The sequence below is a fragment of the Atractosteus spatula genome, chromosome 22, assembly GCF_055471065.1.
Source record: "Atractosteus spatula isolate fAtrSpa1 chromosome 22, fAtrSpa1.hap1, whole genome shotgun sequence".
Classification (NCBI taxonomy): Eukaryota; Metazoa; Chordata; class Actinopteri; order Semionotiformes; family Lepisosteidae; genus Atractosteus; species Atractosteus spatula.
In genome coordinates, this window is record NC_142727.1 from 9,567,951 (window position 1) to 9,595,724 (window position 27,774).

The 27,774-nt window shown below is 47.2% G+C and overlaps 2 protein-coding genes across 3 annotated transcripts; one reads left to right on the plus strand and one right to left on the minus strand.

Annotated features, from left to right (window-relative positions):
• Positions 1–7: 7 nt before the first annotated feature.
• On the plus strand, positions 8–11,891 carry srpra (SRP receptor subunit alpha). 2 transcript variants are annotated; one of them, XM_088939451.1, is made up of 14 exons: positions 8–397; positions 1,372–1,455; positions 2,108–2,271; positions 2,883–3,040; positions 3,655–3,829; positions 4,278–4,431; positions 4,809–4,927; positions 5,360–5,478; positions 5,931–6,017; positions 7,115–7,287; positions 8,323–8,539; positions 9,419–9,582; positions 10,042–10,140; positions 10,650–11,891. In XM_088939451.1, exons 1-14 carry the CDS (start codon positions 275–277, stop codon positions 10,776–10,778), a joined length of 1,965 nt encoding a protein of 654 aa, XP_088795577.1. In that variant the 5' UTR covers positions 8–274; the 3' UTR covers positions 10,779–11,891. The 2 variants fall into 2 exon arrangements, with proteins under 2 accessions (XP_088795577.1, XP_088795578.1); XM_088939452.1 differs by having other exon boundaries at positions 4,281–4,431.
• Positions 11,892–12,173: 282 nt separating this feature from the next.
• siral1 (SIR2 antiphage like 1) lies at positions 12,174–24,433 on the minus strand. The gene is made up of 8 exons (XM_088939891.1): positions 24,279–24,433; positions 22,280–22,363; positions 21,649–21,901; positions 18,012–18,239; positions 17,320–17,448; positions 16,618–16,915; positions 13,766–13,828; positions 12,174–13,399 (listed from the first exon to the last, which is right to left on the minus strand). Exons 2-8 carry the CDS (start codon positions 22,354–22,356, stop codon positions 13,386–13,388), a joined length of 1,062 nt encoding a protein of 353 aa, XP_088796017.1. The 5' UTR covers positions 22,357–22,363; positions 24,279–24,433; the 3' UTR covers positions 12,174–13,385.
• Positions 24,434–27,774: the final 3,341 nt, after the last annotated feature.

Sequence of the window (27,774 nt, forward strand, 5' to 3'; positions counted from 1 at the left end):
CTTCACCGGAAGCAAAACGTCATTTCCCTGCGTGCAAGTGACGTGACGTGTCTGTAGCCGAGTTGCATAAGGCAGGGGGGAAAGTCCCTCGCTCTTTTTTTTTTACTTTCTAAAACAAAATTTAATCTGATCGAGTCACCCGCTTTTCGCGGGGCACAAGTGTTATCGGCCAGTCTGAGCACGTATTTATTATTTATTGTTCTGTCGTGCCGTTCAGATCTTTGTTTTCCCTTCCCTGTGGTGTTATTCCTGAACTCGACTCCGCTGTGGCAAGATGTTGGACTTTTTCACCATCTTCAGCAAAGGAGGCATCGTGCTGTGGTGCTTCCAGGGAGCCGGGGCCAGCGGGTCCTTCACGGGGCCTGTCAATGCGCTCATCCGCTCCGTCATTCTGCAGGTACGGCGACGCGGAGAGACGGACCCACCGTGACAGCTGTCAGCGCCGGGGGAGCCGGCCGGCGGCGATGTCCGGTTGGCTGCAGCGAGCTGGGATCGTGTAATGAGTCCCAAATAACATTGATTGCACACAACAAATGCGCACCCTTTTCCTGGTCCTTTAAAAAGCAAGTTGTGCTTTTTCGCAATCGAGTTCCGTTTTATGTTTTACGTTCCTTATGACTTTTCCAAATGAAAGCTTTATGGAGTTGCATGTCTGAACGTCCTTTGATTTATGCAAAAACAACAACTCATTATCATTAGTTTATTCCTTTTGCTGATTATGGTAGATGGGCGAGGTCTTCTTTAATTGGTAATTGCCCTCTCTTCTTAACGCCTTGCCTGAGCAGGGTCTTAAGATCCCTTACATATTTTCCAGCGTGTTCGTGTCACAAATATCGGGAAGAAAATAAGCTGGAATCGTAGTAAGCCTGCAGGCGCCTGTCGTAAGCCTTTTACACAAAGAGTGGTAGGAGTGTGGAGCAAGCGGCGATGTCGAAGCTGACCTTGGCTGTTTTTTTTCAAGTAAAAGCTTTGCTTCTTTACTAATGAGTGGCACTAGTGAACCCCAGCAAGATCCTCTCATTTGTAAACGTTATTGTGATCTCCTGTTCTGATGAGGTCTTGGGTGGATCAGAAGCATGCTCTGTGTGGTCTGTCACTCTTGAGCTTAACATAAACAGTAAAGGTTTATTCCATGCTGGAAAGAAAAGAGACACAATGTTTCTTCAAGAAGGCTCCACAGCCGAAACGTTGTTTCTTTTCTTCACTTTTCAGCCTGGAATAAAACTTTACTTGTTCCTTTGAAGTATGCTTTGTGCTCCATAGTGTTGTGAAGCAATCTGTGCGCCAGACTGTGCTGTTGGGGAGAATCGGGTGTCAAGAGTGGTCTATAATAAAACCTTCTAGTACTGATGCAGCTTTTTTTTTTTCTAGGAGCGCAGTGGGAACAATTCTTTCACCTACGATTCCTTAAGCCTCAAGTACAAACTGGACAATGAGTTTGAGCTGGTGTTCGTTGTAAGTAATTTAGTGTTGTACCAGTGGTTCATTTTGATTCTGAGGGAAAGGTCTTAAATCGGTTTAAAAATCTTCCCCTTTGATGCTTTTCTGGTCTTCACTGACAGGGAAACAATTTCTTTAATATCTAGACGGTTATTTTTAAATGTCTTGGCTAACAGACTGGCGTAGACTTGTACTTTTTGAAAGAAAACCAAAACAGATCGATTCAGTACATAGACCTAAAGTCAGCATCTGCCACCCCCAGCAGTGAATTGCAAAATCAATGGAACTCTTATTACCTCAAAGTCATTTTTCTCCTTGACGCAGCGTGATGCTGTGGACCTCTTTTTTCTCTGATTGTTCATCTGTTGCCCCTTTCTTGTGACCTGTTCTCAAACTCCAGATGACCACCCTGCAGGACGCTGGTGGTAACTAATCTGAAAGAGAAAAGTAGCGCGTCACACCTGCGCTCTGTGAATTCGAAGCATGAATCCTCCTGGGGGGGGGGCCCTCCATTTTCCGAGACCTTTCTGTCAGTAGATGTGATTGACGGTGGGCCAGAATGAGGAGTTTTCCTCCTTTTGTTTGCCCGCTGCGACTCGTGCGTTCGGAGCTCAGCCCGCCCCTCCCGGCTCAGAATCAGTACGCGCTGTTTGGTTGTGCGGTGCAGGTGGGGTTCCAGAAGATCCTGACGCTGACGTATGTGGACAAGCTCATAGACGACGTGCAGCTGTTGTTCCGGGACCGCTACAAGAACGAGCTGGAGCACAGAGGAGCCCTAACGCTGCTCAGCTACACTTTTGAGTTCGGGAGTGACTTCCTGCAGCTTCTTCGGTACGCCCATTGACAGGATCACTCGTCAGGGTCATTTATAGCGTTCAGATGTCCTGCATCCAGCAGTATAATGTGTTAAGAATTTTGGACAAACAAAATCGCGTTCTGATTTGAGTTCCTAGGCAGAGATGGGATGATAATTCATAATCATTTCATATACTTGTGTAGCCCTTTTCTGCACAATCCACTCAAAAGCGCTTTACAGGTAATGGGGACTCCCCTCCACCCCAATCAGTGTGTAGCCCTACTTGGATGATGAGATGGCAGCCAAAGTATGCCTGTACTCTCACCACACACCCGTTATCAGTGAGTGAGTGATGAAGCCAATTCAGAGGTGGGGGTTATTAGGAGGCAATGACTAGGAAATCTGTCCAGGACGCCGGGGTAACACCCCTACTCTTTTCTGTGAAGTGATCTGTGCCCAGTCCAGTTGTCTCTTTCTGTTATTCTTCTGTTCCAGTAAAAGATACACCGATATGCTTTCTGTAACCTTTCCGAGCGCAGTTTTGTTTTTACTGTGCCAGCCTGCGCCAAACCCAGGCGCTGCCCCTCCTCTCCGGCTTTTCCTGACCCTGCCCTGACGCTGTGATCTCTCTCTCTCTCTCTCGCAGGCAGGCGGAGGACAGCAGCAAGGCCCGTGCCCCCGTCGCCATGAAGACCTTCCAGGAGTCCCAGAAATCCCAGAAGACGGTGAAGTCCATGATCGAGACGAAGGGAGGGGACAAAGGAAAGGAGAGCAGCAAGAAGAACAAAACGGCCAAAAAGGAAGGTGAGGCTCGACGGGGGTCGGCGTCGGGATCCGAAGCGTCTTGGTCCGATCCCAGTAGGGCACCCAGAGAAAAGGACTTGTGCTGCTTTGATCGCAGGCGACACTCTTGGTTTCAGATCATTTCTGGAGGGCAGTTGTGACGGTTCACTTTGTGCTTCCTGCTGCTGCTGGATTCTTCGTTTTCCGCTTTTTAAAATGTCCTACGGGGGGGGGGAGATCAGGAGCCTTCTGCCAGCGGAGCTCTGGAATGCAAGAGGAAGGCAGGAGCTCTGCAGCCCCGCGTTGGCAGGGGGGGAGACACCAGTTTTTTTATCATTTTCCCCAGTTCATATTTTAGAAACATTAGAAAAAAAAGTGTCTTTTAAAGGAATCTCACCAGTCAGAAAGAATCACTGTTGACTGATGCATAGCTACAATGCTCTCGATCTTGAGCAAACAGCACTTTACTAATTAGAATACAGTTAGCCACCAATACATTCAATGCATTCTGTGTTCATGGAACCATGCTGGTGCACTTACTGCACATGCAAATCCAGCCATTCAGAATGCTCAAAGCACAATGCGCCGTGCCAAGTATAAAGCACTCTATAACTGCCTGAGAACCGTCTCCCCAGCTCCTGCTCCTGCGGCGGAGACGGCGGGCGACTCGCCCAGGGGGGGGGGCCCCAAGGGCTCCCTCAAGGCGGCGGAGAACGGGAGCCAGGGCCTGAGCTCGGAGGAGATCATCCAGAGGAACCGCGAGGAGTTCTTCCGCAAGCGCGGAAAGGCCGCGGCCCCCGACAAGCAGAGGTGAGGGGCCGGCGGGGGGGGGGGGCTTGGCGGATGGTATAGGACTGGCCAGCGACATTCGTCAGCGTCTTCTACAGCAGTCAGACATCACGCTTCCAGCAGCAGAATGTGTTCTTGAAAATAGAATCGCGTTCTGATTTGAGTTCCTAGGCAGAGATGGGGCGATGACTAATAATAATTCCGTATACTGGTATAGCGCTTTTCTGGGCTCTCCTCTCGAACCGCTTTCCAGGTAAGGGGGACTCCTCTGATCCGAGACGGTGATCCAGGTTTCTCCCAGAACTCTACGACCAAGTCATTTTGCTTCATGCGAGTTTCACTGAGACACTTCGGCTCACGTCTGCATTGAGCCGCCAGCAGGAGTATGTTTCGGGGAGGTGGGGGTGGCGGGAGCAGCCCCCCCCCCCCCCAGCTCGTGTCTCAGGGATGGTCCGCTCTCTCCCGGCAGCAGCAAGTCTCCCCGGCCGCCGAAACCGCGCGGCAAGGAAAACCGCGTGTGGGACAACGGGGGCAGCAGCAGCAGAGACCTGGACTACAGCAAAAGCAGCTTCAACGGTGCCCAGGATGGGGAGGGCACGCTGGAGGACACGTCTGCCGACCTGGTAGGTGCCTGGCTGGGGGGGGGGACCGGTTACAGTCGGTTCAGCGTCCACCCTGTCTTGGAATTGGATTCAGTGTCGGGTATAATAATCTATACTGCAGTCAAAGCTTGGGACTCCATGCAGGGAAATCGGTACAGGGTTGAAATGAAATGGAATGATAAACTCCCACTGATTTTTGTCATCCCTGCTCTTAATAGCACAGTAATCTTCTCTCGGCACGAAGGCGTTCGGGTTATCGGCATTTTTCGGATCAGCCGAACGGGGGTTTGAGCTCGACAGGTCAAATGGGAGCTGGGCGTCAGGGAGATGGCAGCCTGCTGCGGTGTCCCGGCTCCCCGTGACTTAGCTCTGACCCCGAGACTCCCTGTCTCCATCAGGGGGTGCAGCCTGGTACCATGGGGGGAGACCTGCGCCCGGTGGATTATGAGTCCAGCGAGGAAGAGGAGGAGGAGGAGGAAGAGGAGGAGCAGGTGGTCTCCAGTGCCAGTAAGAAAAGGTGAGGCAGGGGTTGTCATTTTACAGCAAAAACAGATGTTGCTTATTTTTAGGCATGAAAGAGCACATGAAGACAGTGGAGTGGCTCCTTCGGTGTTCAGGCAGATGAGACACTTGCAGAATGAAGACAGTGGAGTGGCTCCTTCAGTGTTCAGGCAGATGAGACACTTGCAGAATGAAGACAGTGGAGTGGCTCCTTCGGTGTTCAGGCAGATGCAACACGTGCAGAGTGAACACAGTGGAGTGGCTCCTTCGGTGTTCAGGCAGATGAGACGCGTGCAGAGTGAACACAGTGGAGGGGCTCCTTCAGTGTTCAGGCAGATGAGACACGTGCGGGTGCAGTTTCTGTTAATATGTGAAACCCTGTGCTTTGAGTGTAGATACAGGTGTTGTAGAAATCTGTGACAGACTAATCGTTCTCTGCTTTTCCCAGCTCTAAGAAGGGAGGCTTCGGGGGGATGTTCAGCATGCTGAAGGGACTCGTGGGCTCCAAGAGCCTGACCCAGGAGGACATGGAGCCCGTGCTGGAGAAGATGAGGGACCATCTCATCGGTATGACAGACTGCGGGGGGCATGGCACTATTGACCTGTCCAGGAACTGCATTTGCAGGAAAAAAAAACATTGCTAACAGGCTGAAAAAAATGTTAAGGCAGTTCGGCCACACATCTTTTTTAGCTGGTAATGGAGAATGTACAGGACTGTTTGACCCTTCTCATTATAAAAACCCCATCTTTACTCAGTAAGGCGCTATGTTGAGGCCTGAGAATGAGAAGTGTGTTTCGTCGTTACGTGCTTCGGGATGATTGGGCATGAGAGCTGTTTGCAGTTTTATTCTTTATCTCAAATGGTCACTTGTATATCCATACTATGAGGCATAAGCTGACTATGCAGCAGGTCTACGAAACAGGAATGGTGCTGGAGGTTCTGTTCAAAGGTTCTGCTGCGGCACCTGAACAAAGCAAGAACTCGTTTGCCAAAATGCCCCCTTTGTTTTTTCATGCAGCGAAGAATGTAGCAGCCGACATTGCCTCTCAGCTCTGCGAATCCGTGGCAAAAAAGCTGGAGGGCAAAACCATGGGCACCTTCACCAGTGAGTACCCCCGCCAACGCCTCTGAGCTCGGAAGTGTGCGTCGTAGGGTCTGATGCCAGACGGCGCTGACAGTGAACGACATCAGAGGTCGGCGGACTGGCGCTGATGTGGTCTGATCAGATCCTCGCGCAGCGTTGGAAGAGACGGCGTCTTTTAAAACGAGGTGCTTTTACGATGCATGAGCTACCTGCTCCTTTAGCCACTTTCGACGTGCTAATTCAGCCCAGGTCTGTGGTGAGCATCCGATCCACAGCGTGGATCTTTTCCAATCGCTTTGAAATACCACCAGCAGCCATGTCGCCCTGCATCTCGCAGCTGACAACCCCCTGAAGCTCAGCAGGCGTGAGCCTGGCCAGTACCTGGATGGGAGGGAAAAAAAAAAAAGAAACATTTGAGAAACTAAGGTTGCTGCTCGGAGAGGTGGTAGTGGGACCAGTAGGGGGCGCTCACTCGTGATCTGTGTGCGTCCTAATGCCCTGGTATAGTGATGGGGACACTAGACCATAAAAATCTCTGATGAGATATAAAACCTAGGTCTGTGGTCATTAAAAATCTCAGAGCGTTTCCTGAAAAGAGTAGGGGTATTACCCCGGCGTCCTGGCCAAATTTCCCCCTGGCCTTTACCAGTCATGGCCTCCTAATAATCCCCATCTCTGAACTGGCTTCATCACTCTGCTCTCTGCCCCGACTGAGTACTGGAGCATCATCCAGGTGGGGCTGCACACGGGTGGTGGTAGAGGGGAGTCCCCAATACCTAAAAAGCGCTTTGAGCGGAGTGTTTAAAAAAGCGCTATATAAGTGGAAGCAATAATTGTTTTTCAGTCCGATTCTAGGCCTGAGGGTGCACTCACGCGCCGGTCCGCTGGTATTTCGAGGTTGGAAAAAAGACAAAGACAGTAAATGGCACCGAACGGCACAGATTTGGGTGCTTGGCTGTTGGTCCAGCCTGTTCCATATTCTTCTGTGTGAAAGCTTCACTTGATCCAGTGGTGTCTGCCTGGTCTGGCGGGATGCAGCTGTGAGGTTGTCCTCTGTGCGGAAAGCCATCTCCCTCTCGGCGCGTGACGTGTGTGCGCGTGCGTGTGTGTCCCCGCAGCTGTCACCTCCACCGTGAAGCAGGCCCTCCAGGACTCCCTGGTCCAGATCCTGCAGCCCAAGCGGCGCGTGGACATCCTGAGAGACGTGCTGGAGGCGCAGGCTCAGCGCCGGCCCTTCATCATCACCTTCTGCGGCGTGAACGGCGTCGGCAAGTCCACCAACCTGGCCAAGGTCAGCGGCCGCCGAGCTGTCGGCAGCACCAAAAGACGCCTGTCGGCCATCCGAACGGCGGAGCCCGTCGAGGAACGGCGAGCGTTCCCTCGGCGGTCACCGTGTTCTGGGGAGCGCGAAACCAGAGCAGGAGTTCCGAGTTGGCGAAGTACAAAAACGAGCTCCTTGAAATGGGCCGGGGCCTTTAGAACTCAAGGACGGTTACAGAAGTAAAAAGGCGCCGTCCTTGGGATTTGATGTAAAACCAAGGTCCTGACTCTCTGTGGTAATTAAAAACCCCGGGGTGTTACCCCGGCGTCCTGGCCAAATTTCCCATTGGCCCTTACCAATCATGGCCTCCTAATAATCCCCATCTCTGAACTGGCTTCATCACTCTGCTCTCCTCCCCACTGAGAGCTGGTGTGTGGTGAGTGTACTGGCGCACTATGGCTGCTGTCACATCATCCAGGTGGGGCTGCACACTGGTGGTGGTGGAGGGGATCCCCATTACCTGTGAAGCGCTTTGAGTGGAGTGTCCAGAAAAGCGCTATATAAGTGTAAGCAATTATTATTAAAATACTCATTTGCCCCCTCTAGCTCGTTTGGTAGTGAGGGGTTAATTGATCCCAGGGTGTCATCCAGACGTTTCAGTCGCTGGAGCTGTTAAATGCATCCCAAGTTGGTCACACGCCAGGTAATTTACAAAAATGTAAAAAAAAAGGTGGAAAAATGAACATAATACACTACACTGCCTTAGTGTCATTATTAGCCTGCCCCAGCGGAAGAACGGTCCCAAAGGCCCCGTTGGACCCCTCCAGCTCGTTTTGATAGTGCGGAGTTAATTGATCCCAGACGTTTCAGTCTCTCGGGCCGTTGGCATTCATCTCGAGGTGGTCAGCCAAGGGTATGTGCCAAAATCAAAAGGCAAACGTTGGGGGGGGAAAAAAACAGCTTGCAGCTTGCGCCGACGGTAACCGCGCCCGGCTCCCGGAGCTCCGAAACGCGTGTGGAGGGGGCCGAGGGGCCGCGGTCTCATTGCTCCCCCGTCCTCCGCAGATCTCCTTCTGGCTCATCGAGAACGGCTTCACGGTGCTGATCGCCGCCTGCGACACCTTCCGGGCCGGGGCGGTGGAGCAGCTGCGCACCCACCAGCGGCGCCTCAGCGCCCTGCACCCGCCCGAGGCGCAGGCCGGCGGGCGGCCCCGCGTGCAGCTCTACGAGAAGGGCTACGGCAAGGACGCCGCCGGCATCGCCATGGAGGCCATCGCCTACGGTAACCGCAGGCCCCCCGCCAGCCCCTTCGCTTCAGTTAAATACACATCAAAACGTTCAAACTGCTTCAGTGTCGTTGAAGAGACACGGTTATTTGCCAGCAGCCATCTCACCCTGCAGCTCCCAGCTGGCAGCCCCACTGCAGCTCAGCAGGGGTGAGCCTGGCCAGTACCTGGATGGGAGACTCCTGGGAAAAACCTAAGGTTGCTGCTAGAAGCGGTGTTAGTGGGACCAGTAGGGGGTGCTCACCCTGCAGTCTGTGTGGGTCCTAATGCCCCAGTATAGTGACGGGGACACTGTACTATAATAAGGCGCTGTCCTTCGGATGAGACTTACAGTTGCAAGACAAACCCTTTCTCAACGAGTGTTCAATACTGACAAGAAGTACAATTGTTTGTGTGTTATTAGTTTAAGCAAATTGTGTTTGTCTTTTATTGTGACTTAGGTGAAGATCAGACCACATTTTTATGAGCAATTAATGCAGAAATTGTTCACAGACTTTTTCTTGCAACTGTAAAACCAAGGTCCTGGCTCTGTGGTCATTAAAAATCCCCAGGGAGTTTCTCGAAAACTTCCATCACTCTGCTCTCCTCCCCACTGAGAGCTGGTGTGTGGTGAGCATACTGGTGCATCATCCAGGTGGGGCTAATGGTGGTGGTGGAGGGGAGTCCCCATTACCTGTAAAGCGCTTTGAGTGGAGTGTCCAGAAAAGCGCTATAAAAGTGTCAGGAATTATTATTTTTCCTATTTTTTAATTTTATGCTGTCACATATAGACTACGGCTCAAACGTGCCATTAGCAGATTTGTTTGGCTTTGCCAGGCCGAGATCTTGTTTGCAGAAAAGCAGAAAAAGACCTGCTTGTTTTCCCCGCTCCTCAGCCCGGAACCAGGGTTTTGACGTGGTGCTGGTGGACACAGCAGGCCGCATGCAGGACAACGCCCCCCTGATGACCGCCCTGGCCAAGCTGATCGCCGTCAACATGCCCGACCTGGTGCTGTTCGTGGGGGAGGCCCTGGTGGGCAACGAGGCCGTCGACCAGCTGGTCAGTGTCCGCCGCGTCGCTGCTCTCTCTGTGTGTGAGTGAGTGAGTGAGAGCAGGCTAAGTGTGAGACGTTTTTCAAGTTTTTTCCCCCTCCCCCACTTGACTTACCTGGGGGGGAACTATTGGAGTTATATTATGAAATGTATCTGCTGCCTTGTGCTATTAATTTTGATTGGTGTGATTTATTTGTTTGATTTGAAAAGCGGGAGGGGCGCATTTCAAGTTGCAGGGCATTACCGGTAACGTTCCAGGAGAGGGCGCTCCTGTGCTTGTCCACAAGGGTCCCGATAGAGAGAGTCGCCGTTTCAGGCTCATTCAGGATCCAAGAATCGAAGAATGCGGGTCTTTTTCAGCACGGACAGTAAATACCGTGCTGCTGTTGTCGTTTTGTGGGTTTGTGGGCATCTGGTGCGCGTTTTGTCCCCACAAGTCAGGCTGTGGCTTTGCGTCCCCTCGCAGGTCAAGTTTAACCAGGCCCTGGCCGACCACTCCATGTCTGATAAACCGCGGCTCATCGACGGCATCGTCCTCACCAAGTTCGACACCATCGACGACAAGGTTTGTATAGCAGCAGGCTTCAAGTCTGGGCTTAAAAACGGTTCAGTTCAGGAACTCATTTTTCTCCTATATGGAAGTCCTATATGAAGTTGTTAACGGGGTTTAGTTTTCCCGGTTCAAAGGGAAGGGAAAGATAAAACCATGAGCTTTTTTTTAAATGGGGTGGAAAAAATAAGAATCCCTAAATATATATTTTACATAGAAAGATGGAGCTGGCTGTAGTAATGGGGTGATTGCAATGCAGTGTTAAAATCTGCGGATGTTTTGGGAGCGTACTGGGGCACTATGGCTGCCGTCGTATCATCCAGGTAGGGCTGCACACTGGTGGTGATGGAGGGGAGTCCCCATTACCTGTAAAGCGCTTAAGAGTGGAGTGTCCAGGAAAGCGCTATATAAGTGTAAGGAGTTATTATTAGTGACCTTATGATCTAACATGATTTCCCAGTCCCCACTAAGGGCATAATCCTGGGTTTCTCACCCCTTTCCTGTGTTGTTCTGTGGTTCCTCAGGTGGGGGCTGCCATTTCGATGACGTACATCACCGGCCAGCCCATCGTGTTTGTGGGCACTGGGCAGACCTACAGCGACCTGCGTAGCCTCAACGCCAAGGCTGTGGTCGGCGCCCTCATGAAGGCCTAGAGGGAGAAGCGACCGCCATCGCTCTCCCACTGGCCGCCCGCTTTTGAGAATTCCAGTCCTGCAGCAGCTTCCATCTTCACACCCGCAGACCATGCGCACACACGACACACACAGGCTTGGCACCGTTTCGACATGGGGTGGAACCGAACCCTGCTCACGACAGCATGCGTCGTGGGGAAGAGACTGTACTGTGAGATCCTCCTGTTTGAGCCCTTCTCCTTATTAGACCTGGGGGCCAGCTGACGTTTACCTCAGCCCTGCTCCGGCTGTTGGGGGCTGGCTAGACACAAGAGACCTGAAGCTGAGAATTCCTGTATCCCCATTTGAATATGTTTTATCAACACAACTTAGTTTTCTGTCATAGTTCAGGGAATGATGACTTTTTACGAAATCGTTTAAAAGTGGCAAATGGTTAAAGTGGCATTGTTTTTTATTTATTTTTTTCGTTTGCTCTTGTTCCGATGTCCATTTTTGAAGATCGCGAGGCAGAACTATTGTTTATCACAACTAGCTATCCAGCTCACAGCAGAACTCTGTTCAGTGTTCTGAAGACGCAGCCCTATGTCTGGAAAATCCGGTCTTAACCACAACTGAATCCAGCCAAAGTCAAACCCCTGGAGAAAGAAGTTACCATAGTGCCTGTATTACTCTCCACTGATTCACAGCTTTGTGCAGTAGATAATCTCAGCCCGGCTATGAAATCTGAAATGTCTCAGATCTTGTGAGAGATCCTGCCTGTAGGTTTTACTGTTGCACCTTGAGGTACCTGCTATGGAAATTCCAATGACTTATCCCTGATTTGAGCCTTAGTCCTCTGCTTTGTTTCTTTTGTTGGGGGGGGTGGGGGGTGGGGTGTTTACATGACAAAAGGTCTTTTATCCCAGTAACTCTCAGTGGCTAAAGGCACCCACACACCTTTGTTGTGGGCTGTTTAAGTGACTGAATTTTTTTTTAGTCTAGTCTAAAAGAATATACAATACAAAGGTGGTTAAGCTTCCAAACCCTTTATGCAGTAGTGCAATAAAAGAGAATTGAGAGCTATATAGAAAAGTCCATGTCATAATTTATGAGAATGTAATACATTTGTTAAAATAAAGCTGCTATGATAGCCTTCCTGTGGCTCTTATTTTTTTTTTGGGGGGGGGGGGGGGGGGAGGGTGAATCTCGGGGGCACGTATGGAAACCTGTGGGCTCTTATTTGAAGTTTGTCAACCAGCAATAGGAAGCTGGAAACGACCAGGTCTGTATTACACTGTGTTACTCTGTACACTGTACAGTACTCAGCAATATGCTTCTTTAGTAACATCACCTGGGGGAAATAAAACTTTTTATTTCAAGTCGTGACATAAAGACACAAATTTCAGTCCCCACAAAAAAAAAACAGCATGTTCAATATTTTAAATAAAAAAAGAATTTATGGAAATAAAAGCTTTAACTTTTCATAGTACAGAGAAGACCACCCCTGGCTTTTTGATTGCAAAACAATATCATCGACTAGGGTGTAAGTATACAAACCAAGAGCTCTTTCCTTTGTTAAGAAAATAAGTCAATAAAAGTTAATAAAGCTTTTACTTTTCAAACCAGAAGAGTTCAGAGGAACTGGATGGACCTGTCTGTGTACTGATCATCCCGCTGGACTTCGTATAAGTGGTTGTTTTTACAATAATGGAGGATTCGACATCAAGACCTAAATGGTAATTAAATTGAATAAAAGACTACTCTTACGCACACATCCAGGGCCTGTGCAGGAAAACCATACACCAGCATGACATAGTTAGAACGACTATGTCACAAGCAGCCCAGGCCTTTGGTAGAGAAATGATATTGCTTTTTTTGGAAGCTCTATCATAGAAATGATAGCTGAGCCTATGATCCTGGTCTGTCAAAAGGAAACAACCTGATGTGTCCTAGAGAGACTCAGAGCAAACCTCACGTCATGGAGGAAACAAGCCACCTAAATAAGATGTCGCTCACCTCCCTGCCTCCCTGTGCAAGCAGTTTCAGGCCATATTGACATTCTGCATGATGGCTGCTGACCGATGGCTTTCTTATCAAAGACGATCCACAGTTCCAAAGGGGGATCCAATCCCTGACTGTTTTTTCCCCTATCACAGCCACTCAGTCGGGTGCTACATCAAAGATCATAAAACATTTTGCCAAAATGCCAGACAGCTTCCACCCTTTTCAGATCCAAGAAACACCTCACTCGAGCCTGTCTGCAAGGCCATTCTGACACTTAACCGCAGATCTTGACGTTTTTTTTTTTTTTACTCTTTTCTTTCTTGAAAGGGAGCCTAAACCATGACATTGTGAGGACAGCATTTCCAATTACGCATGATTAGAACTTGGCTCTGTGTAGAGGCTGTTCCTCCCTTGCTGCTATTTGCAATATGATGGAAGCCACACAAAATCATAGTGGCTTTGGAGAGGAATGGTATGATTTTCCTTCTTTCTTGGAAGAGCCAGAGTGGGTCTCTTTCGTGGATCAGATCACAGTCCTTTTGTGTTATCAGACCTGGTCATTGAATTAAGCTCCGGTCTCAGGCTGGCAGGTTAATGATCTGCGAGAGCGCAGATGTCGTTTCACACTGCCCATCCGTTCCTCTGTCAGGTATGGCAGTCTAGAGGGAAAGAGAAAGAGAAGTACCTGAATGCAGAGAGAAAGCGGCGTCAAAATCAATAACCTCCCATCGACGAGAACAGCGAACGTGCAGACAAAGCAAAATATTGTAACCCTGGCCAAACCTTTTTGGCAAAATGCAAAGTTTGCACTGGATGAGAAAAAAAAAAGGTGCAATTAATGGGAGCATCTGAAAAATCTGAGATGATGATGATTATTGAATCCTAATTTCAATATCTTATAGCGTAATTTGTTTTTGATACATTCTGCCTGTAGTCCAGCTGTAGGTGCTCCTGGCATTGTCAAGTACTTTATCTCTGAAGGGAGGCAAATGAAGTAACACACTGTAAGTGCAGCTTCTCTTTACCTTGAAAGAGGTTGTTCTGTGAACTCAAGCCATTCTGGTTTACATCTTCCTGATCTGGGGATCCTGCGGGACATGAGAGATGCAAAAATCGGGACTGATTTGAGGTTGTGAACAAATGGATCTTCAGATGCTGAACACTCAAACTGTACAGCATCCATACTGTACAACCATTGACTCAGTCAGCTAAAAACGCAGTAATAAATGCTTCACACCTGGTGGTCTGCATCGTTTTCAAATGGGTTAATTAGTCCATACAATATGTGCCTTTATATCAAGAAAAGAGAATGGAGCTGAACAGGGTTCTGGAGCCCCAGGCTGTGCAAACACTGTAATGAAATGCAAGGATATTGCAGGTGCTCAGGCAATTGGTCAGGAACCAGAGAAAATAACTACGACCTGTAAAGAAAATTACAATCGGTAAAGAAAAACTAGATATCCGCCAGCAGCACGTGAGGAAATCGTGGTGCGCTGATAACAAAGGCTGCAGTTCTGACACAAACTCAAATTTAAATGTGTAACATTTTGCATTTTAGCCCTCGCTTTTTTGTGCCTTCTTTCGTCTGTATCACATAATACAACACATAAAAAAAAACCCAACTACATTCCAACAGAAGCATTGTTTTCCATTCAGCTTCAGCTGGTGGTGCGGACAGCTTGGTGTGCGCAACTGTATTGCAGCCCTGCTTAAATCAACTCCCTTCGTTTCCTTAAAGTAGCGCTACTTCTTAGCGGACCCGCTCGTCCAGCGCAACTTACAATCCGTATATGAAATTTACAATAGGTAGGTTACACACTTGCACGTATGACAGAAGCACGAACTAAGGTTTAAACTAACTTCCTCATTTCAATTGAGATTGGAGCTATAGCCTTCAAACCTCAGCAGCCTAAACTCATGATCGCGACAGCTGTGCTCCAGCAGCAATATACTGCAGGAATGAAAGGAGGTTTAGCATCTTGACAGCATACCTAAAATTGCAATCCAACTTACTGCAGGACCTTACAGGATACAGGAAGTGTTTCTGTTCTTTAAATTGGTCTGAATTGTCAGTTTCGGAACACTGTTCAGTGACACACACCTGCGACTTAATTTGCCGCTGGTGCACGACAGCTCTTTCGTGTCATTTCTTCTGCCTAAGTTACTCAGGAAAGACGATCATTAAAAGGCAAACCCGCACCTTCCTTGAGAACAGATTTTTAAAAAATCTCATCAGCGCTATTGTTAGGTCAGTTTAGGGTCCAATATTGTAACAGACGTCAGCTGCAGAGATAACCAGAAGGCATGTAGGTTTCAAGGACCAGAGTTAGAAACCAAACAGATCATACAACTCTATATGTTATTGTTGTTACCACAATTTCCCTTACAATAGGAATAACGCTTGTCTTATCTAGCTTCACATTTATTTCCTAACACCCTGGCCTAATACAAAAGGGGAACATGCAGCAAAACTGCTGAAATTTAGCTACTGGTGAATGGTGGAAAATGTGATAACAGGGACAGCAGAGAGTTAGGCACACCGTACATTATCCCCAGTTTTCCCCGCTCCTCATATCCAGGCCTTGCCAAAAATCCTCATGAGCTTTTGACTCCCCGAGTGGTACAAAATGTCCCTTGCTCAGGACGACGAGACTTTGATTGACCTGCTTTTGGCATAGCTCTCTCCCATGACCTTATCGGTCTTCTGTTTTGAAACTCTGACAATTCTGTGACTGCTTCCACATTCTGGAGTAGAGATAACCCCTTTGGATAGCTAGGAAAGACTGTATATATATATATGCTCATTCCTTTGACGGCCCCAGCTCAGATCCACTCTCTTGGTCCTCTGCTGATTGAGGGGTTCTTATACCCAAAATATAGGCTTTGACAACACCCTTTGTTCTCTCAGCTCCCCAAGATCCGTATTACAGGGCATTCATTCTTTTCTAGGAGGAACAGGGCTCTTTAAAAGTTTTATAGACCAAGATGTAGTTCAGCTGCAAGGGATCATCATATACTTCATATATTTCATGCATTGCTACTTGAAGACTTTGTGTTGGTGCCCCAGGGCAATTCCAATATCTGAGGCACTGGGCACATTTGTTTTATATGGACATACATGCCTGGCCAGTGGTTTCAGCTTTAATGCTGATGGTTGTTTCTCTCAGGGGCCTGTACTGCAGTTCTTATTTCATCACCTGGCTGACTGTTTCTTGGTAGCACTAAGAGCATCATCTTTCCCTACCAGTGTGCATCATGTGGCCTCTTTGGTAGCATACCTGATTTTGGTTAAACCCTTTTCAAGACAAAATTTACTTCATGCTTAGGGATTTATCTCACTGCTTAGTGATTAATCTTAGTGTTAAACTGCACTTTCCTCCCAATCTGCCACAAATTTTACTTAATACTCCCCAAATTCACAATTCCCCTCACCTCTTGGCGGTTCACACAGTAAATACCCCAACATACTGGCTACACTCTTTAGCCTAACTGCGCTACATAAAACTGTGCACCTTGGCTCATTTAAATTTAGCTTCCACATTCCACCGTGTGAAATTTCGCACATTTCACAGAATTGCCCCGCTAAAAGGTAATCCGGATATTATATCCACAGTTGTTTGCACTGCAGATATCCTTATATCAGCCCCATTAATGCCGACTTAAATAGTGAGCTTTTGACAAAAAACTCCCGTTTGTTTCAGATCGTTAAAAAACGAAAAGGTTAACTTAAAAGTTACCTAAGAGTATTAAGTTATATTAGGTGCTTAGGTGAATACACTGCCAAATACACCTTCTCATTCCACTGATGAGTCCAGTACTGCTAAACTAAGATCTCGTCGGGCTCTCTCGGACGAGAGTGTGTGCAGACAGGACCCACCCCAGCCGTTGACGGCCACATCTCGAGTGCAGATCTCGTTGGCCAGCCTCTCGAAGTACTCCGGCAGGTCCGCGTACTCGTTGCCGTAGGAGATGACCTTGATGCCCTTGTCCAGCATGTTGTCGCGCAGCTTCTTGAACTCGCCCACGTCCTCCCGCCGCACCAGCATGAAGTGCTCCAGGTCCGACTTGTGCTTGACCGCCTCCAGGAAGAGGGCCTGGAAGGTGGTGTCGTCCACGGTGCGCCCGCAGCCCAGGAACACGAACGACTTGGTCTCGTACAGCTTCTGGATCTCCCTCTGCGCGGGGGGGCCGCGAAAAAAAAACCCAAAACAAAACAAACCACGTGTAGGCGGGCTTCAATTACAGAGGAACGGCAAAGTTCAGAAACCGCAGAACCAGAACTCACGCCAAGGTAAGACTTGTACTAGCGGTTTCCTTCATGCTAGATTTATAGCAAAAAAAACCCTGATGTTTCACTACAAACATTTAAACGGACTCTGGACTCACGTATGCATTGTGGAAGATCAATGCGACACTTTAGAAATCTCACACATTTAAAGAGTTGATTCTTTATGACAAAACGGGTATAAACGTGGCTTGGTGTAAGAATGTTGTACTCCTAAGAAACGGAGGAGCTGCGCCCGCTGCTATCGTTCAAATGGAAGCGTACCCAGCCTGCCCCCCCCCCCAGTGCCCTCACCATGACCTCGGTGTTTCTCAGGACATTCTGGTACCCTGCGGGGTGCAGCACGATGCCGCTGGGGTTGGTGTAAACGCCGTGGATGTGCAGCACGCTGAGCCGCCTCTTCTCCTGGGCCCACTCCAGCACCTGTGGCACACAGAACACGGCGCGCGCCTGGCGTTAGTGTGAGCCAGGCCCTCGCCCCCGCGCGCAGGGTGCTCAGCACAGGACACAGTGTAAAATAACACCCATTTTGTCTGAAATGCAGGCTCCACATAGAGTATATGGTACAGGCCGACTTTATAAAATAGTCACTCATGCTGCACGCCAGTCAAGTGAGCATACTTCCTGTGTATAAAACCATACAACACTGTTGGTTTGTTACCACTCCTCATGAAAAGCTATACAGTGCATCTTTGGTAACTTTGCTTATTAAAAGGCTACAGTACTGATCTTGCAATATTTTAACAAGCTACACAACTTTTCCCAATGACATTCAGTTATGTTGTGAGCACATACATCTTCATGGGTACTTCCCAGTTACCACCACTGTCATTATATTCATACGGCTTGCAGACTCGATTTATGAAATAACTATCCAGCACACTAGTGATAGACAGCGACAGAAACAGGTTCTGCTCAAAGAGGACGAGGCGTAGCTGTAGCTGTGTGGTCACCACAGAACAGAAGGTAGGTAGGGGGGGGGGGACCTTTTTCTCGTCGGTGAGGTCCAGGGACTCCAGCTTGGTGCCCTGGTGAGCCGCGTAGATCTCCAGCAGGTTGTCGAAGTTGGTGGTGAGGACCAGCGCCCCACTCTCCATGAGCTGCAGGACCGAGCGCAGGAGGTGCTTCCCAGCGTGCTCCATCTTGGACTCCAGGTCGTCAAACACCTCGTACAGGCAGTCCTTGAAGAAGGTGGAGCGGACGTTACCCGTGCGCTGTGGAGAGAGGAGAGGGCCGGTCCAGGGTCATTAGCCGGCAGAGTCCCTTCTAATCATCAGCCGCTGAAGACCCTTGGAACATTAGTGGTAAATTGGTCAAATTAATGAGCCTAATTAGCTGGGATTAAAGAGAACTTAAAGACAGGATTGTTCTCAAGGATACGAATCATGGCCCTACTGCTGTAATGTCCTTTTATAGTATAATCATCACAAAGCGATTCACAACTCATTTAAATTATTTCAAATTATTAGCACAACTTTCTCTTTGTTTCACTAACTGAATGTCTATACCAATTTGAAATATTTAACTTGGGGGTGGGGCGGGGAACAAAACCCTGGTCTGGGAATCTTCAACATGAGCACCCAGGAAAGAATGCCAGACTGACCGACGCAGGCGGAAATGTTAAAGTGAGCCGTTTGACTGGGCTCAGGATTACCGTCTCGCCAAGGGAAATCTCATTATACTGAGCTGGGCATTCAGATCCCACTTGGTAACAATTCTCAGAAGCACAGGAGAGAAGCTTCCATGAATAGCTTTGAAAACCTCATCCATTGTCAAATTAACAGGACAACAGGAGCACAGAGACTCAAAGGTCAGAGATAATGGACTAAAGTGAAGATTCATTTTGGTCGATAACCACTTTTACCACTGCCTACTAGCACCAGGTAAATGTCATACGTCTGATATCAGACATACTACTTTTTTTTGTCCAGCTCACAGGGTGGTTATAAAGACTATATTCTAGGAAGACACATAAAAAATAAAAAAGAAGAGGCTGCATCCTTCAGAATTTACCACAAGGTCACAATTAGGTTTCAAGCCACCCTGTCTTGTTCTGGAAGAAGTCTGAGATTATCTCAGCTGGAAATCACCCATCGATTATAAAAGATGAGCCTTCAGGTCACCCAGAACATGTCAATCTTTGGCTGTTGTTTAAAAGTGACAGCTGAATGAGGAGAAACTCACCCCAGGATGTTTGTCTGTAAGAAAGATCTGGGCGCTGTGAACAGAAAACTCACATTGACAAAATTATAAAGAGACGTGAGGCTCCCATTCAGAAAGCCAACTTGCGTCTTAAAAGTTGTGTGTGTAAACAAGCAGGCTTAATATCAGAGGCCATGGAGCATGTTTATAAAACAAAAAGTTATTTTTCTTCGTTTTTTAGCTTTGTTTGTGAAACCTTCCAGGCATAATCTGGGCTAAGGAAGCATGTACTTTTCTAGTGTGCATTATCAGCTTGTTGAAAAGATTCAGGTCACAACACACAGCTGAGAGAATTTCAGCACAGTGGGGCAGCTTCACAATGCTTCTTCAGCACAAAGCAGAGAGAAAGAGATCGCAGAGCTTTAGCATAGCATGATTAACCTCAAGCAAAAACAAACCAAAACACTATAACACCATTTCCATGCGGACAATTTCCCCCTTTTGAAGATATGTTGCTCAGCTCAGCGGGTTAATTTCCCTAACGCAATGGTTAAGCAGGGATGAACAAGAGGGGCACAGCTAACAAAATAATGGAAAAACTGCTATAATCACATCTGCAAGGTCAGAGACAACAGCTGACACATCCAAGAAAAACACTCTTTTGACTGGATACCCCTGTGGGTCTTCATTTGACTGAAGCACATCATAACAGCATATCAAAATTCACTTCAGACAATATTGTGCATCTGTTACAATTCCCCACGGCCCCATCCTCAAAACCCACAAAGACAATTCCAATAGTCAAGAACCTCTTGTTGCCAAACGGTTTGCAATTCGGTACAGCCCTACCGGAGAACCTTTTAAACAGCCGAGTTCACATAACCACAGGGCACAGGTGTCTACTTTGTCAGACCAGAAACTCTGGAAAAATCAGGGCAATCACATCCATATTAGTCAAGGAGATGAAACACAAATATAGATTTTACCACACTAACATACTTCAGCTTTGAACCAGCCAGAAATGATATTTTTTAGAAGTAGTTGCAACAGAAACACTGAGCCTTTCTTTACCCAAATCCTCACTGAAAATATCCACTCTTTCCCTGGCTTTCCCATAACACCCATTGACACACCTGAAGAAGGCTCCACGGCCGAAACGTTGTGTTTTCTTTCTTCTTTTTTTCAGCATGGAATAAACCTATTACTTGTTCCTTTGCAGCCTACGCATGCTGACGCAGCTGCCCACCTGAACTACTTTCCCATAACATGACCAACATGGCATCTGTGATTTGATTCACACCAATGTAAACAACTGCAATGATAACTGTAGGTATGTGATGTTTTGTGTTCCAACCTTGGTATGAAAACCTTACCTTCAAGTGAATACACAATCTTTGTGTAAATGCTAGAAAGCATAAAAGCTGACTCTGCTCACAATGCATTCTCTTTTCTACAGCTCTTGTAAGGCCTTTGCAATGTTCCCTTGTCACATTTGTTCCAGAACAGTACTTTATAGAGTTCCTTTTCATAAATGTGCCTCTTAAACTATGCTTTAATCGATTTTAAAGCAGGAAAGACAGCAAATTGCTGCCAAGCAACTGTGCACCATTTGCTTTGGAAAATGCAGTCTGGTGAAACAAATTTTGCAAAATGCACCACAACTGAACAGAGAGACAAGACTGATACAGGAAGCTTCAGGAACAAAGGTCACATAGTTTGGCTTTAGATAAACAAGAAATCACAAAACAAATGCCTTTTCTAAATTCCTTGCTTCTGTTCTGTAGGCACAGCACTGTTAACACAGTTGGCTTTTTAAAACCATCTCTACATTAGCACCTAAGACAAGTCAGAATTACTTTGCGTTTCCATATTCCCTAATAGTAGATCAGTTTGTAACAACCCTAAGACTCTCTTTTATTTTGGAAGTTCATCTCAGGTTCTCTGCAGAGGCCAGTTCAGTGCAGTTTTTTTTCTGTAAACTCAGTAACATAATTCATAAAACATCTAAATAGATCAAGTTTTGTTGTCACATGTTAGAAATAATTTAGTAACATGTGCCACGAGGAGGCCCGTGACACTTCTTAGAATCAACAGTTACCCATAAAGGCATCTTTTTGTTGCTCTTCGACCTTACAATAAGACTTTTTGACAGTTTAGATATATGGAACAGGCAAACGCATCATAAAAAATGAATCCATAAGGATTCGCAGGAATGGACTGGCGTCGCGTCCAGAGGGTATCCTGCCTTGCGCCCACTGCTTGCTGGGATGGACTCCGGCTCCACCGCAAGCCTCTATTGGATAAAGCGGTTAGACGAGGGAGTGACCTTGCAGCTGGAAATGTCCTGATCTCAAATGTGACTGACCAGGCACGAGGGCCGTTCGTTCTCCGCGATGACAGAAAGACCGACGAGCCGCAGCAACAACGAACAAAAGGAGCTCGGGGCAGGAAGCGTGCGGGAGCCCCCGGGCACCTGCTTACCGGCGACAGTTTCTGGATGAGGTCATGGGCCACGTGCACCAGGTTCTTGTCCTCCTGCAGGCTCTGCTGGAAGCGCCGGCTCTCCTCCTCCTCCAGCAGGTCGAAGTCGTTGGCAGCGTCCAGCAGCGCCTGGATCAGCCCCTTCCAGGAGCGCAGCGCCGGCACCTGGGGCGCCACGGCCGAGCTCACCCCGGTCCCGATCACCAGCACCAGCTCGGGGGCGCGCTTCGTCTTCAGGCTGGGCAGCAGCTTCCTGCGGGGCAGCATGGGGCAAGAGACGCATAGCTGAGCAGTTCTGCATTACATCGGTCCTTGAGCCATGATTCAAAAGAAGACTCTAGACAGGGCAGAAGTTCTCAAGTATCGTATCGTATTGTATCGTTTTCTCAGATTTATTTTGACAATAGACTTATGGCGGCTTTCTTTTAAAAAATCATTAAAGACGCAACATTGTTTGTGACTTTAGTGGGAAGGCCCTGGAAAAAAAGAAACAGCTGACAGACTTCCTTTGTCATATCAGCAGCAGATGTTTTTGCAAAATGATCGACACCACAAAGAAACGCAAGCCCAAAGGCAAATGCAATGAAGTCTTAGTACGGCGACTTAGCACTGCTCAGAAGCGCGCGGCTACCTGGGTTTTTTGGCAGCGGAGTCTGCATCAGCAGAGGCAGGTCGCTTCTCTGTCTTGACTGGTGCTACTGAGGCCATCCAGCTCCTGCAACACAACCGCAGTCACACCACCAAGGAATAAAGCTGTATACAGCCCCTGTCATCACAACAAACAGCCGACAGGACAAAGAACCGTGCACACAGGAGTAGGATGGGGTTAGACGGGACAAGACAGGTCTAACCCAAGCCCATGGCTGGAAAGAAATGTCTTAAAAGAACTCCCATAATCTTGCCTTTTGATTTGTTTTCCCCAGAACACCAATCTGTATATCTCTAAGCCACCCAGGGGACTTTAGGAGCAGGAAGTGAAGGGAGGGTTTCTCTGCACCACTGTATTTCTGGAACCCAGTGTCCGCTGGAACGACTCTGATACACATTTGAGATGAAAATCCAGTCTGTTCTTTGTTTCCTTTCCACAAAATGGAATTGTCGAGGACCTCGCCAATAATTGTTTCTAACAAACAACCACACTTCTCCCCCCCACCCCCCCCCCCAGTGGGCCCACACACAAACGACAAGCAAGGCAAACAGAAACAGCAGATAAGATGAGCTGCTCGGCTTTGTGGATCACCTGCAGCCCCCCCAACAGCTCGGCAAACACATATAAGACAAAAATCTGAAACTTGTTCAATACTTTCAAGGCCACGCGTTTTCAAGACGTCGGGACAGGGCACCTGAGTCTATGTGACACTAACAAGACCTACTTCGAAGATGGAGTTGTGCTGCGGTTCCAGTACCCAGTGTTTCATGCCTGTGCTTATCAACCACAAATAACATCTTTATCTCAGTACAAGGCCTGTTTAAAGGAAACGGGAGGGGGGGGGCTGACTTCTCATATTTCCATCCACCACTGAAAATTACGGCAACATCCACATTTTGTCCCACTGCTTTAAAACACAATAGCAAATGTCCAATACCACATTTTTATTGTGGCACCGATAGATTTTTATATGAAACTGTTCGCTACAAAATAGAGCAGTAATGTGGACAAATCAAATCTAAGAAACTAAAAGTGCCACGGAATGTTTTTTGGTTTTTTTTTTACAAGCAGCATGCAAACTGCGCTTTCAAAGACGCTACAGCTTCAGTAAGCCTACCTACAGCCACCTTCCCCTTTCTGAGGCAGCTGCTACAGTTATGCTTGCAGTTGCTCTACTCAGACTTGCAAGCACTACTCTCCTATCTGACCGTATTTTACTAGAGTCTAGGAAGAGGAGCCTCAACAGGTGTGTGTGAGCGAGCAAATGGTGACGAAGTCCAGCGGAAGTCCTCTCTGGCCCCGTTGCCATGGTTATCCATCTTTTTCTCCAACAGCAGCTGCAATAAAAGGGCTGCAGCTGGCTTTAGTGTTATCGGTCATTTACGGGCACGCAAAAGCCCTCCGAAGCTCAGGCTCCACCGAGATGAGGTTACCTTTCGGGTATCATGAGCTAAACAATACTGAAAAAGTGTTTTTTTTTCTCCCCGATGTTACTGGGAATGTAGCCGGCGTACCCGACTTCAGCGACAGCTGTTGCGATGTCAATACACGAGGGTGGCTACACAGAGCTACATGTTACATGTTCTTTTAAAAAAAAAAAAAGAAAATAGAAATTATTCCTCACAAGAAAGCCATTGAACTTTCGGGGCACTGAGACGTAACTCTGAAAGTAAATCCGTTTAATTTTTCAGAATAAATCGACGCAAATCACAGACGTGTAACCCAGCGCAGCACTGCATCTATAAATCGTGTGCGCTGGACGTCTTCAAAACACTTCACCCTTCGTCGTCTGCTACATAAAACAAGCGGAAAGGGAGTTAGCACAGTGACTGCTAGCTAATTGTAAAAAGTTTGGAGACGTTTATTAGTTAAACTTCATTTAAGTGATTTCTGGGAGACAGTTCCTTGCTGTTTAGAATTGCTGACATTCCTCTTTGGTCTTCTTTTTAGGAAAAAAAAAGCATAAATGGACTTCACTCACCCCTGTTATAACACCAGAGGTGCGAGATGTTCAAGCCAGTTAAAACGGCTTGTAAAACGGAAAGTTTCTTTCCCTCCTCTTTGAGTCGTCAGTTCTGAAACATCTGCGGTCCGCGTTTCTCTTCCTTCGTCATGGTAAAAGTTGCTGTCCGTCCCGGAGATTTTGCACGCAATCTCTGTCGCTTCTGTCCCTTTAAAAAAACAGCAACCGGTCGGTTCAGGTACTTCAACTACGAGCCGCCGTAAGGGACAAACCCGAGAGCCCGCAAAACCATTTAAAACCCAGTGACGCCTTTGGAGCTCGGGGTGAATACGTTGCTCTTTTAGTTTCGGTTATAGACTTCAGTAGTCGTGCGTTTTCACTTGAGGGGAAAGGATTTGCTTTGCTTTTCCCTTTCTTGACCCAGAGCCAGTGATTTGTGCCGGGTGCTTCACCTTACAAGGTGGTGGTAAAAGCGACTGTTGATGTGAAACTGCGAAGCGTACGTAAACTGTTTATGGGAGCTGTCATGGAAACAGAAAGTCTCAGCGCATCTCATTAGGCTTTGCAAACAGTACTCAGGCAAAGTAAATAGTTCTTGTCAATTAAAGCAGGACATACAGTAGGACTGTGACGCGAGGGCTAGATAAACAACCCGGTGTCATAAAGGCATGTTCAGAGTCAGCTAGAATTTAATTTCTTAAATGAATGGGATACAACAGAATTCTAGAAAAGGGAAGATTTATCCGCGATTACTCTGATTATATATTAACAAACAGCAGCAACAACAACAACAATAATAATAATAATAATAATAATACAGTACATCTTCCCAAAGTTAATATTCCAGTTTAGATACCAAGCCTGATTCAATGACCAGTTTAACGCCTTAGGCTTTGCCAGTGTCATTTTATCACTCAGGCCTTCGTACATAGTAAAATAACACAATAATAATAATAATAATAATATAATGTTGGGCTTGTGTTTGGGGAATCAGGAGTATTATATAATATCAATATGATCAAAATCTGCTTCTGTTTTTAAAGAAAACGTTAGGTCATCCCTGACATTGTTGTAATATGTCATATGTGTCACGGTGTCTTTTTCCTTGAACTTCTTACATTATTCGAGCACGTGTGTGAACTGCAGTAGTGCAAAATCCAAATAAGCCACGCCCGATATTCACTTCTGATTGGATAATTTATTACATGATTTCTTTCCAAGGGCAGCGAATCTTTTATTTGGACGCCTTGTATACAGTATGATTAATCTCTATGCAGACAAAGTGCATCTCAAGATATAGATAATCAGTTCTGTATCCTGAACGTATTAAATATCAATTCACCGGGTTTTAGCATTTATTTTCTATACATCTATTACTGCTAAAAAGAGCCATTAATTAGCAGTTATGGATCTTTACTACTGAAGAGTGTAGAAACGTCAGAAATCCTGCTCGGAATTGAGAAGCCCTGGATCAACTGGTAGCCAATCAAATCCTTAATTAGGGATTTTCAGCAGCTGGGAGGCACTTAAACCATTTAGTTTCAACACCGTTTCCTTTAATGTTCAATTATATGCGCAGAAAATCTCATTTTGAAAAAGGTGCCTAGAGAACCACCGGAAGCACCCTTCTAACAAACATTAGTTTTCTCTGATCAGAACAAACCAAATCGCATCGCTGTCGCTTGTGCACGAAAACCAAAAACCGTCCAAAACCTAGGAAAAGGGCGACACCTGGTGCCTAAACAGGGAAAAAACGATTACCCACTGATCAAAGCCAATTCGAGAGGCCTGTGTGTTTGACGTCACCAGTGACTCTAAGCCAGTCAGGTAGAAACCGAGCTTCACATCTGCACGTGGCGAGACGCAGTCAATAACGTAAATAATTAAAACCACCTTTTCGCCGTTTTAATTAAAGTCATAATTCTCACGTGTTTAATACACAATCAAGTCTTAAATAGCAATCACCAACGATTCTACGAAGTAATTACGCTATTAAGCGATTCAATTATTACGAAATTAACGCACTCAACTCGAAAATTAAAGTAATCGCCGCAGGCAGAGGCGGATCAATCACACATGCGCTTGCCCTCTAATCGTCCTCAGCCCTCAGTACAGAGCATATACAGCATATCACGTTGGTCTAAAACCGGTTTTTATGGGGAAAAACATTGGCAATAGATATGAAGTATTGTCTTACTTAATGTTCAGTGGTTGAATATTATTAAAAAATAAATAATTATATAATATTACAAAATTATCAAAGGCGATCTTCAAAATCTGAAGTAATTAAGGTTACAGTCAGGCATGAGTTTAACGGGCTGGAAGACTGCAAGTCCTGGAATTGCATGAAATGGAACAGCAGCACTACCACCCCCTCCACTCAACTCCAGGCATTTCCAATCCGGGTTCTTGAAGCTGACATTCCTGTCCTGGTTTTCATTCCCACCACACTCTTAAAAAATCCCTTAATTGAGTCAACAAGATAAGATCACTTTATTGGCCATATACAATTTCTTGCATTAGGAATGTGTCTTTTCGCAGACCCCAGCTTGCTCTCCATGAGACACACAGACAGGGAGAGAGAAGCTGGGGGTCAGAGCGCAGGGGCAGCCGTTTATACGGCACCCCTGGAGCAGTTGGGGTTAAGGGCCTTGCACAGGGGCCCAACAGAGTAGGATTCCTCTGCCGGCTGCGCGATATGAACTGGCAACCTTCCAGCCACAGGCGCAGATCCTTAGCCACAGAGCCACTGCACCAAGATGCATGACTGGGACACTGACAAGTGTCATTTTAAAAAAGACTTGATAGATCAAGTCACCTAGTCACAGCAGTAATTAAATGGCAATCTGGTATATTGAACAGGCTTGGGAAACACCTCATGTTCTGTGTTAAATTTTAAAGGTGCTTTCACACAATTCCACACTCACACTGCTTTCAGCCCCTGCCCTTCCCTTTAACCGATTCACTTCCCCACTTCCAACACCATTACAACGAGGGGAGCTGCTTCTCACTGAGCACAGCGGAAGAGCACCATCTCAGGGGAGCAGTGCGGTGGTACTGTGGCTGGAAGGGTGCCAGCAGAGGAATCAGGGGCCCAACTCCATTGGGCCCCTGCCCAAGGCCCTTAACCCCAACTGCTCCAGGGGCACTGTACAGTATAAATGGCTGCCCCTGCTCTCTGACCCCAACCTTGTTGCCCCATCTTATGACAAGTAAGCTAGGGTCTGGGAAAAGACAAGAAATTGTATTGCTTCATCAGCACTGGGATCCTCACTTCTAGCCCTGGAAGGATGACAGCTACAGGATTTCAATGGACAGGGGCCCCCACCCCAAGGAGCTCATGAGCTTCCTTTGAGGAACCTTGAGGCCTTCAAACAGCCACTATGTAAACTTTTAAAAAAAAGTGGGGATGGAAGGAGAATTCTTTAGAAAACTTATAGTAGACTTTATGAAGAGGCAATCAAGTTTCATTGTTAGTTCCGCAACATTTAGCCTGATAGCCAGGATTTGGGGG